The sequence below is a fragment of the Mytilus trossulus genome, chromosome 7, assembly GCF_036588685.1.
Source record: "Mytilus trossulus isolate FHL-02 chromosome 7, PNRI_Mtr1.1.1.hap1, whole genome shotgun sequence".
Lineage (NCBI taxonomy): Eukaryota > Metazoa > Mollusca > Bivalvia > Mytilida > Mytilidae > Mytilus > Mytilus trossulus.
The window spans coordinates 776,246-788,703 of NC_086379.1; the positions used below are offsets into that span (position 1 = coordinate 776,246).

Genomic DNA, 12,458 nt, shown 5'->3' on the forward strand with positions numbered 1-12,458 from the left:
CAAAAAAGCAAACAAAAAACAAAAAAAACCTGAACGACGAATAAACTTAATATATGAAAAAAAATAATTTAATGACCGTTTTGACTAGTGGGAATTCGAAATGCGTTAGAACGTTTCTTGGTATTAATACATCCAACATTCATGCATTAAGTTATGATGTATCATATGTAATTACAGTAGTATATTTGATATATATATATATATGCCTTATCGTTTCTGGTTTGAACTCTGTATTTTCGGCACATTTCACATATGACTCATTTATCAGTATAGTTGAGTTGATTTCCATTATCAACCGACAAAGTATTTTGTTAGTCTAAATAATTACGACGTCTTGACAGGGGTTGTTAAGCGGTTGACATGCTATTACATGTATGCACTGTTATATTATTTATGAGTATTTTCTCTCTTTTGCTTGGTGTTCTGCGTATGTACGTACTATTCTCTGTCACGTAGTATTCTTTTGTTCAAATTGAGGAATATAGCATTTGTGATAAAATAGACCGTTTCGATGTATGTTGGCGTTTGTTTTTGTTGCTGTTCATTTTTCGATTTTCCCGCTGTTTTTCCCTTATAGTGCATCATAAGCCTATTTTGGCTGGCTGAATCACTATGTCAATACTCAATGTACATTATATTGTATATATTCAGGTTGTACTCTGATAAACTGTTTATTCATTCATACATTCATATAGTGTATTTACCTCGGATTTAGTTTGTAACTCGGATTTGTTTTCTCTTAACCGATTTATGACTTGTGAACAGCTGTATACTACTTTGAGCTTTATTTATTTATTTAGTGATTTGAAATAAAGGTAATAAAATAAACGGTACCATTTTTCTTGCACCAGATGCGCATTTCGACAATACATGTCTCTTCAGTGATGTTCGTGGCCAAAATTTTTGAAATCCAAGGCTTTTATTAAAGATAAAAGGCTATAATCCAAAAGGTAAAAAAAGTACAGCCAAATCCGTGAAGGGAATCAAAGCTTTGCACGAGGGAGATAATACAATTGAGAATGGAAATGGGGAATGTGTCAAAGAGACAACAACCCGACCAAATAAAAATCAACAGCAGAAGGTCACCAACAGGTCTTCAATGTAGCGAGAAATTCCCGCACCCGGAGGCGTCCTCCAGCTGGCCCCTTAACAAATATATACTAGTTCAGTGATAATGAACGCCATACTAATTTCCAAATTGTACACAAGAAACTAATATAAAAATAATACAAGACTAACAAAGGCCAGAGGCTCCTGACTTGGGACAGGCGCAAAAATGCGGCGGGGTTAAACATGTTTGTGAGATCTCAACCCTCCCCCTATATCTCTAACCAATGTAGAAAAATAAACGCATAATAATACGCACATTAAAATTCAGTTCAAGAGATGTCCGAGTCTGATGTCAGAAGATGTAACCAAAGAAAATAAACAAAATGACAATAATACATAAATAACAACAGACTACTAGCAGTTAACTGACATGCCAGCTCCAGACTTCAATTAAACTGACTGAAAGATTATGATTTCATCATATGAACATCAGGCACAATCCTTCCCGTTAGGGGTTTAGTATCATACCATCATAACATATATGAGAAGAACATAACCCGTGTCATGCCAACAACTGTTTTTAGAATAAATGTCTTTAGTTCCGACGCATGTATATGTAACTTTCCTCATAGTACCTTCAAATAATAATCTAGTAGATTTTTATCGAAAAAGATACCTGATCTCTCAGGAATAGTATTATCCATCAACATGATTGTGTGCCTGCTTTACATGGTCACTCGTCTAGTTGTGCATTACATGTGAGTAAAAACTAGATGTTAATATAAAAAAGCAGATGTGGTATGATAACCAATTGAATGAGACAATTCTCCACAAGAGATTAAAATGACACAGAAATTAACAGCTAAGTGATGAAACATCACATACACAAAAAGATGTCGGGATAATCATCATGACAATTGTAATGTTTCAAAAGAGGGACGAAAGATATCAAAGGGACAGCCAAATTCATAAATCTAAAACAAACCGACAAATTATATTAACATATTCATACTGATAGAAAACAGCTATTTTCGGTAAAAGCAAATACAGACTACACCGTTAGGCTTATTAGATTATGAATATATGAAAAGCATGCAAGGTAAGAGGTCATTCATAAAATATATGTGAACTATTTTATCCCTAACTTCAAACGAACGTTTATCTATTCCTACCTTAATGTATGTAAAAAGAAATAATGATGAAAAGTCAAATCAATTTAGCAATTAAATTCAATAGTAGAATGATACTTTCCTATTTTTGTATGTTTACTACTTTAATTCAAAGATTATCTTGCTTCTTTTGTTGATATTTAACACAATAGATGTAAGTCCAGCTCTAATTTAAAAGGAATAATGTTCTACAGTTTGCATGGAAGAAATTGTAATAACAACATTTCCGAAAGTTTGGGGGCTTACATCGTTTTGGAATGAATTTGTCAGTATGTAAACATTATCTTGTTTTCATGTTTACCCACCATAATTTGTTTTTACTTCATGTCAACTAAAATATATACGTTTATACTTACATGAGCATCGTGATTACTGTCACATATGGAGCAGAGTCTCCTTATTACCCTTAAGGAGCATATGGAGCAGAATCTGCATATTACCCTTACGGAGCATATGGAGCAGAATCTGCTTTTTACCCTTACGGAGCATATGGAGACGAATCTGCTTATTACCTTTACAGAGCATATGGAGCAGAATCTGCTTATTACCCTTACGGAGCATATCGTCGCTGGACTTCTAAAATGTTGTAAATTACAAATGTTTAAAGAAAAATATCTCACAAACAGGCTTTGAAAATTTTGGCAAAAAGCATGCTTCCAAAATGTCGTATGTGAACATGCTCATTTTTGTAAATAGCAGGGAAATAAAAAACTTTGGCATTTCTGGATTATCCAAGAACTTAAATTATTTTCACAGAAATAAAGAAATGTACAATTATTATCTACCCAAAACCATTCTACAACGATTTTCAAGTTTTCATACAACATTTTGGAAGCAAACTTTACAAACATCTGACATTGGCAATTTTGTAATATGTCTTACAAACATTTTGGTTGGTCTAACTGTATGCTATTTTGTAAAACCAAAGATTTCCTCCCGCCCAGACCATTGGTGTCAAAAAGTAATTTTAGCCAAAAAATCATATACGACATTTTAGAAGCCCAGCGACGATATGAGATCATCCCGTTATTTGATTTGGATTGTGTTAATTGTTGCAAGTTTCAATGTATGTTGTGGTTTGTGGCTTCTATCATGTATGTGGAACATTTGTTAAATTGATAAATCAAATAAATTCAAAATTGTATTAGTCAATAATTTATCCCATTTGATTAGGAATACAGGTTCAATCAAACTAACAAATATAATCTTTGAAATTATAAATGATTTCTATTTCTATTATACATTTCCTTTTAAAATTAAAATTTCTAAATGTACAGCTTTTCATATTGTGAGGTAACAGATATTTTTTTAATTCTCTTGTAACACACTAACGTAATTATCACTCATTTGTTGTTTACGATATCTTTATACAAATATGGACAAGTGGTATATTTGCAAATAAGTCAACTATCCATCAAAATCAAAATGAAGTTGATTTTAACAGTTTTATTCAACATTGACAAAAAAAGGAACAGTATATATAGTCAGCTCTGAAAAAACCTGACATGAATTGTGTAAAACGATTCAATCAAGATAACAAACGGACCAATCTATAACAAAAAGGTTTGCGATTTTTTTTTATAACAGACACAAAAGAACCACAGATTCAAGACTTAGGATATGCACATGTATACTATTGCGGGATTGACCATATTGGAATGCACAACCCTCTCCGAAACTGTTTAGATTTAAGCATCACTGCTGAGTGTTTTGTATACATAACAATATTGAGGCGTACACATTTTAAATTCTGGTATCTTTGACAGTGGTGTTACAGTGCAACAGAAGACAAGTTATAAAAATCCGAAAAGTCAGCTAAGGGGACCCGAGAAATGGTGTGAGTAATAATAACACAAGATGAACCCCAGCTAAAAAGTTCCTTGCTTATCCCATAAAAAATCCCCCCAAAACACATATATAAAAAAAAACAACCGAAAGTTGGAAATAAGTCACCTTTACACTCAGTCCTTTTAATTTCTATTTAAGGTAGATCACAGGAAATATATATTTTTGAGACAGTATTTTCTTATAATTTGCAAAAATAAAGATTTTACTATGCTTTTTTAAAATTTTTAATAGAAAGTATGGGTCACCGTGCTACTTTTCAAGCTATGAGTCGTTGACAATTGCCAAAATTTGGTTAGTTTGTTCATAAAAAAACACATTAGTGTGCATAAAAAAATCTATGAGATAGAACTTTGAAATAAATTGTGAGAAGAAAGGTTTCATAATATGTTTTAAGAAAATAAAAAAAAAACATGGTGTCACCGAACTTGTTTTCTTGCTACAAGTAAAAATAAAAAAATTCCCTATTAGCCTAGTATAAATTTCGTACTAAAAGAGTTATCTCCCCTTTAATGGCTCATTTGAAAAACAATTATTTTAAAAACAAAAAAAATGATATTTGTTAAAATATTTTGTATAATAGAAAAAGAACAGTCTAACTATTGAATTGCAAATCTGTCTCTAAATAGGCAGATTTAGGCAAATAACTAGACCGATTTTGTACTGTGATAGTACAATCCAAGATGGCGGTATGCAATCAATCTACCTTAAATGGCAAACACATCATCGTTTTCAATCTTTTAAAGACCTCGAACTGTTATATTATTACACTCTATCAACTTAAATTTTACAACCTAAATAGTCATTAAGATGTACTTATCAAGTGAAAATCTTAATGTAAATATTTGTCATATCTAGAATCTTCTTAAAAATCGTTGAACCGTACTGAATATTTTCTATTTTCATTATTTTGTAGTGTGAACAGCTCTTACTATAAGGTATCTAACATGTGTATAAATTTAGGGTGGAATGAATGAACATTATGAGGATATGTTATGAGTATAGGGTTATACTTTGTAATTATATTTTTGTTAAAAATTTATTTTTTATATTGTTTGAAAAAAGAAGGGGTGGTGTGAGTTTGTAACTGCACTTAATAAGAAATAAAATAATTATTACTGTACACTTTAAAAAAATATTTGTTACAGCTAAAACAAAACTTACACATTTGAAACATGTACACACAAAACGCTACGATTAACAAATAACCGGATTTTCAAACTGATGTTATATTTTTAGACAAGATGAATATCTTACGTCCTGTTTAACTTGTATTAAAGAGGATAGTTGTCCATATAAAAGGTATGTCTTATTTTATTTATTTTACGGTAGACTATGTAGTAAATTTGTTAAAATATGCTTTCCTTATTCAATTTTCGTACATAATTACATGATTTTTGTAAGAGTAACGAAAACACACCTGCACAAAAGTATTCCAGATATACACATAGAGGATTTAGCAATAGCAAATTATGTCTGTAATTCGCTCTAAAAATCAAATTCAAAATGAGCAGTTTTTTTTAAAATTATTTTGATATGAAGTAGTATACATAATGCAATATTTCGTACTTGAATAAAATATTACAGCTATATAAACTTCCGCTTCTGCTGCAGAACTCAGATGGTTCTATTTGATGGTCGGCAGTTAAGGCAGACATACTGGAAACACATTAGTTGAAGGGACAATTTATATCGTTACTATACATAAAAATGCCCGTTTCTGGTCATTACGGTAATAAACAAACATGTATCTGTATAATAGATATAGGAAGATGTGGTGTGAGTGCCAATGAGACAACTCTCCATCCAAATAACAATTTAAAAATTAAACCATTATAGGTTAAAGTACGACCTTCAACACGGAGCCTTGGCTCACACCGAACAACAAGCTATAATGTATCTGTATAATGATTGTTTCATCTCAACAGTTGTAAATGCCAACCAAATATATGTGGATGTTGGTGTGATTTACAGTAAAGAGAATCTACTGAATTGACCAACACTATATATGTTATACATATAATAGACACATTAAATTTCAAGGTTCAATGAATATTTGTCTTGCAAAAACATTCGTAGCTGTTAACATTTTTTTTAAATGTTTGTTCTCAGAATTATGACATACCATCTTATATATATCTTCACGTCTATTTTTTTGTTTGTTCTATATATTGGTTGATAAATATTATTCGGGAATTTATGTCATATAGAGCTACGTGAATTTATATATATATATATAGTACGCCGCTAGATTAAAACTGACATGGAAAGGTAACATATGGCCACCGAAAGCTCTTTTTTTGAGAGCCCAGGTGGTCGTGTGGTCTAGCGGGACGGCTGCAGTGCAGGCGATTTGATGTCACGATATCACAGTACCATGGGTTCGAATCCCGGCGAGGGAAGAACCATAAATTTGCGAAAGCAAATTTACAGATCTAACATTGTTGGGTTGATGTTTAGACGAGTTGTATATATATATATATAAATGTATAAAAGTCTATAAAAAGGACCAACCAGCAAATTTACTATGTACCGGATCGTCTAGAATAGGCGATACTATGCAGATAAGGAATAAAATATATCAGTCTAAAGATTTGCACAACGGTACTGATATAAGGTGTTATTAAACGAAAATGTTGTTTTAAAATCGTGTTGACAAATATTTCGGCTCAACAAATGGCCTTCTTCTTGTGTCACAAGTTTTATTACAGTATTGTTAAAACCTGTGACACAAGAAGAAGGCCATTTGTTGAGCCGAAATATTTGTCAACACGATTTTATAACAACATTTTCGTTTAATAACACCTTATATCAGTACCGTTGTGCAAATCTTTAGACTGGTATATATAAATGTATATATAGAACGTTACGCGAGCAGGAAACACTGTGTTATGCCTTACTTAATTTATAGCTCATGAACTTCCTGTTTACTGTATACTCATTACACATCATACAGGTCAAATTAGAACAGATCAAATCAAAAGTTGAAAAAATATGGTGTCCGGCCACAAGTTTAAAATTTGTAAGAATACATTCAATATTCACAGGTATAACAGGTGATTTGTGATATTGTTTCCTAATCAGGTACCCAACAAAACATTACTATTTATGACATTCAGAACGTCTTTTGTGTAAATAATATATTGTTTATGTATAAATTTTCGTTTTTCAATAGCAGTCAGTTGAAAAGTGTACACATACCAAGGTGTATTTCTAACTCTAAAAACATCAATAAAATGCAAGACTATTGTATGGTTTTCAATATAAATCTTGATTTTGTTATTTCCCCGTTCATTACAGCGTATCGTTCCTGCTATGGTTACTGCTGCATGTACACTTAGAATTCAGCTGATATGTTATTAGTTTTACTCAGTCACACAGCTCTAATATTGAGAATTACAGCCCAAAGTATGTACACTTCTATAATGATTTGAGACATTCAGCATGTTCAATGTTTGTTCATTCCCTATTCTGCTTTATCTCACATTGAATCTAAGGTTAATGCTAGCCCTTACCAAAAATGGCGTCTGTAATGTTCGTCGTTAACTTTTTCGAATGTTCTTTTTCCTCTGAAACCCATCTTCGCTAGCCAAGGGTTACGATCCACTCCAGTTTTCTTCACCCTTGGCGGATTGAAATAAAATTTCGGAGACTCAAGGTAAGGATTTCAACTGATTGCAGTTGAAACTCGCTGCATCCAATCAAAAAGAGCATATAACATGATCACATGTAGATGTAGAAAGTGTTTGCAAACAATTGCCACATGTCTATTGTGCAACAAGTCATTACATCACTAAGCATACGACTATATTTAGTAACAACTTGAATGTTTTAATCAACTAATAGAAGTTCCTGTGTATGTTTCATGCACAAATAAATGAATGTTGATGTATATTTTCGTTTCCGGCTTTACCGAGTGGTGTGTAGAATATAGAAGCTATCGTGTTTTTACCTCTAAATTGAAGAGTGCAAGTGCTACCATTGGTCAATTATCATGTTTTCGGAATGGGCGTGACTTTCATCTAACGATAGGTGGCGCAACATTGATATCGCAAATGTTAGCTCAATCTGCCAAGGGTGAAGTGAACGGGGGTGGTTTGTTTCCCTTGGCTAGCGAAGATGTCTGTAACCAAGCTAGCCAAATTTAGAAATATTTGTTCATTAACACTTAATTTTTATATCAGCAAAAATATATTCTTTATTCATTAATAATTATAGATATTGTGTCATAGATACACTTCTGGATTAATGAGTTGTAACGCCACGTTCTACACTTTTGATTAGTTTGTTGCGGCCAATTTTTTTTGGAAGCCGATGTTCCAGGATCAATTCCCCGATCTTCCACAGTTTAACTGTCAATCTTGGTCAATTCGGATTTGGGTTTTATTCATTCTGTCATATGCAGGGGTTTATAAGGTACTATTTGACAATTTTTGTTTCAAAAACGAAATGTTTTGCAATTAAAAGACACCATCACGATATTTTCATCATCATATATAGATTCTATAATTTCTTTTCCGATCACATATATATATAATGAGTAATTCGTTTTCTCATATCATACGTCCTGTGAATTGCTTGTTTAGGGAAAAACGGATGTTTGAATATAACTTTTCGTTACATGTTCCATTTTTTTTAAATCAATAAATAATAAATTATGAGCAGACGATATGAAAGTTTATAAAATGCAGATATGACATTTTAACCCTTGCTTTATTTCACTCTAAATACACAATTGTTTATTTTGATATTGTTCCCAGCTGATCTTTTGTCATAGCTATATAATATAGTTAATTGCTACCTCAGTTTGCTATGTGCATTGTTATCAAATGTTATATCAGTATTTAGTTCAAATACAATCTTAAATCAATCCTTAATCTATCTATTTTTGAGATAAAGTTTTTAGTCATTCAAATGTGACGTCATTTTTGTGCTGTTTCAGAATTTCAATTGTGACGTAATTTTTGTGCATTTCCACCACTTCGCATGTGACGTCACTTTTTTCACTTTTCGCATTAAGGCCTTGACTAAGTCGGGTGTGTCTATTTTTTTGTGTTGGTTTATGTAATGTATCCGGGTTTTGTTTTCTGTAATTAGTTAGTACTTAAGTTTTATCATGTTTATCTTTTTTATTCATTTGATAAAATTTACTGTGCGCAATAGCATAAATTATTTTTAATTATAAGGACGTTCTTATTCCAAGCAGAAAACCCTAGCCGTATTTGGCACAACCTTTTTGAACATTTGATCTTCAGTTCTGTACAACTTGTTTTTGACTTTGTGTTGACTTTCGAACTTTTATATCTTGGCGTCACAGCTGGTAAGTCTTGTGTGGACGAGGCGCGTTTCTGGCGTATTGAATTGTAATCCTGATGCCTTTTGTTAGCTATTATTTATGTGTCTCGTTGTCTAATATGTTCTCCAATTTATTTGTGTTGTAGTCATTTAATATTATGTTGTCATTTTAATGTTATATTTAATACTGCCATTTAAGTGCGAGGTTTGTCATGCCACAAAACCAGGTTCAACCCACCATTTTTTTCTTTAGAAATGTCCTGTAACCAAGTCAGGAATATGATCATTGTTATATTATAGTTCGTTTCTGTGTGTGTTACAGTTGTGTTTCCGTTGTGTCATTTGTACCAATACCAATAATGTAATTTACAGAGAGGTGCATCGGGCACGCCAAATTCATTAATTTTTGTTATCTATTTACATAACTCAATTGATTAGAATTACACAAAAAGACATGCAAACACTTGAAATGTTACAGGATGAATTAATACAATATGCATTATCACAAAGTTAAAAAATGTATTTTGTTAATTATAATATTATAATTAGGTCTTTCCACTTTTCTGTGGAAAGACCTATTGTTTTTCTTCTGATTATTTTTTTTTTCTTCCGCCTAATTTTGTTCTTGCGATAAACATTTGTTTCCCAATATGTCGCTTAGATATTTTGTATATGATATCGAACAGTTTATGCGCTTTTGAAATTTACCCTGCGTAAACAAATACTTTTCTTTGTAGGAGTTATCTCCCCAAACACTGTTTTCCTTGTTATCGCATCTCCTTCGCAACCGTAAAAGATTATGACAAATTTATTTTACAAAATTCCTCGTTATATCCTTCGCATGATTTGTCCTATTTTGACCGAAGCGATATGACCGCTCCATATGAGAGTTATTTCCCCTTATGCATCTGATATAAGTGATATGAATTTCTATCTTATAAACCATAAGTGATAGAGACCTAGGATCTTTTGATTTGAGGTCCTTGGTCCCAAAAAATGAAAATTAGGTCAAGGTCAAAGGTCAAGGTCATATTCTAATATTTGAATTTGGCTTATTTTCACTTATATCCAAAGACTGTATAAGATATCAACAAATTACTTTTACTAAATTGTTAGTTGCGACATGTCGTAAAATGTAAATTTTGATTGCAAGCGTACGTTGAATGTAAAAGGGAGTTTTCTCCCCTCTTGTATTAAAAAATACGCGTTTGGTGATATAACTCATTAACTAAATATAATTAAGACCTATGGTCTTTTGATTTGAGGTCCTTGGTTTATGACCTTGAAATTGATCTCAAGGTCATAGCTTAATTTGACGTTCTAGATTTTGACCTTTGCTTTTATTCTATATGTATACATGATAAAGATATCCAACTTTTAGAAAAAGGTATCAAACCATTTAACCTTGAAAAAAACAACCGGAAGTGACCTTTTGTAAACCGGAAGTAGCTATTTTTTGTACTTTAATAATATAAAAGTATATAGAACCAGATATTTTTGGAATCGGTGTCAAGTAAATATTCAAATATAATCGGAAGTAACATTTTTCAAACCGGAAGTAACAAATTATCTCCCTTATTTAAAAAAAAATGTATGGGAACAATATATTTTTGGAATCAGCTTACTAGGAGCTATCATTTGACAATTGAAATGACATTTTAAACTTAGTTTCACAACTTTTCATATCAAAATACATTGTTTTGATGGAAAGACCTTCAATTGTTCTCTGAACAATTGGTTTTTAATTATGTCTATTTTCGTTGTTATTGTACCCACGCACTTTACACATGTTTCAAGCCAAACTGTTATAATGATATCTAACATTATAAAACACATTTAGATTTTTCCAGTGGTATATTATAGAAATGAAGAATTTCTTTTTACACATAAATATATAAATAAGGTAAAGCAACACTGAAACAAATTTACACAAATATCGTCTGCTTTTATTTTGTTCAGTATGTACGTTACAGATAACCTGACACCAAGTGGCACAGCTACTCAGAGCTCTACGTATGAGAGGGGAATTGCTCAAAATGCTGTTGAACCACCTGTATCAAATGTGTTTTCCTTAAATATTTGTACACACACAGACAATACAAGAACACCAGCTTGGTGGATGTTTCAATTCTCAATTGGAATTGCTTACATCACAGATATCACAATCTACTACAGGGAAAGATGTAAGTAAAGACATCAAATACATTTGAAATGATTGTGCAATGCGATTTTATTTTCAACGTAATACTTTTATCTTTGAGACATGTTTCTTTTGTAAGTAAAATCATCAAGCGTTAGCCAATTTTTTTGTTTAACTAGTCTTTAGTCTGCTGTTGACTGTTCTATGGTCGGGTTGTTGTCTCTTTGACACATTCCTCATTTCCTTTCTCAATTTTATTTTTACTAAACATTAAATTTAGTTGTTTTAAAATCATTTATTTGTAACTATGTTTTAAAAAGGTTTTACATTTTCAAATGAAAAACGTGAAAAAAGTACAGTCCTTAAAACAATTATTCCAAGTAATATGAAAATTAGCAATCACTGAATTATTTAACATTTGGTATAGCATCTATCACATTGAATTTGATATAAAGATAACAACATACTAGGCAGTTAAGTCAGCCTAATATCTTGACTTGCATCAAGAAATTGACAATGAAGGTCGGTTGAAAACGAAACTTTACGACAAAAGAGATAATTTCCGCTTCACAATTGTTAACTTTTTATTTTATGTAGCAACATTCCAGCAGCGCCTGCATAAGAAGTACACACATATCTTATCGATACGATATTCCTGTGTTTAATTTATCTATCATGATTTCCATGATAACGGTTTGCAGCTCACACGGAACCTTTAAATCCAAGAGTTCCAAATGGTGGGGTTGACATAACCCCTACAAATTGGTTGACCGATGTCTTTTGTTTTAAATGCTTTTCAACTTTGTACTTGTTTGGCTTTATTAATATTTCGATTTGGTTTTCTAACAATTATGATCTGAGCGTCATTGATGAGTCTTAGTTTTCTATGTTGTGTCATGTGTACTATTGTTTTTCTGTTTGTCTTTTTCATTTTTAGCCATGGCGTTGTCAGTTTGTTT

At 31.8% G+C, this 12,458-nt stretch overlaps 1 protein-coding gene across 3 annotated transcripts in view; it reads left to right on the top strand.

Moving 5' to 3' along the window:
* Positions 1-5,294: 5,294 nt before the first annotated feature.
* Positions 5,295-12,458, top strand: part of LOC134724462 (uncharacterized) — a 38,815-nt gene continuing 31,651 nt past the window's right edge. For all 3 annotated transcript variants that reach the window (XM_063587486.1, XM_063587489.1, XM_063587485.1), the window contains exons 1-3: positions 5,295-5,366; positions 7,365-7,472; positions 11,333-11,542. In XM_063587486.1, the coding sequence (XP_063443556.1) occupies positions 7,418-7,472; positions 11,333-11,542 (265 nt within the window). In that variant the 5' untranslated portion in view covers positions 5,295-5,366; positions 7,365-7,417. The remainder of the gene's footprint in view (positions 5,367-7,364; positions 7,473-11,332; positions 11,543-12,458) is intronic.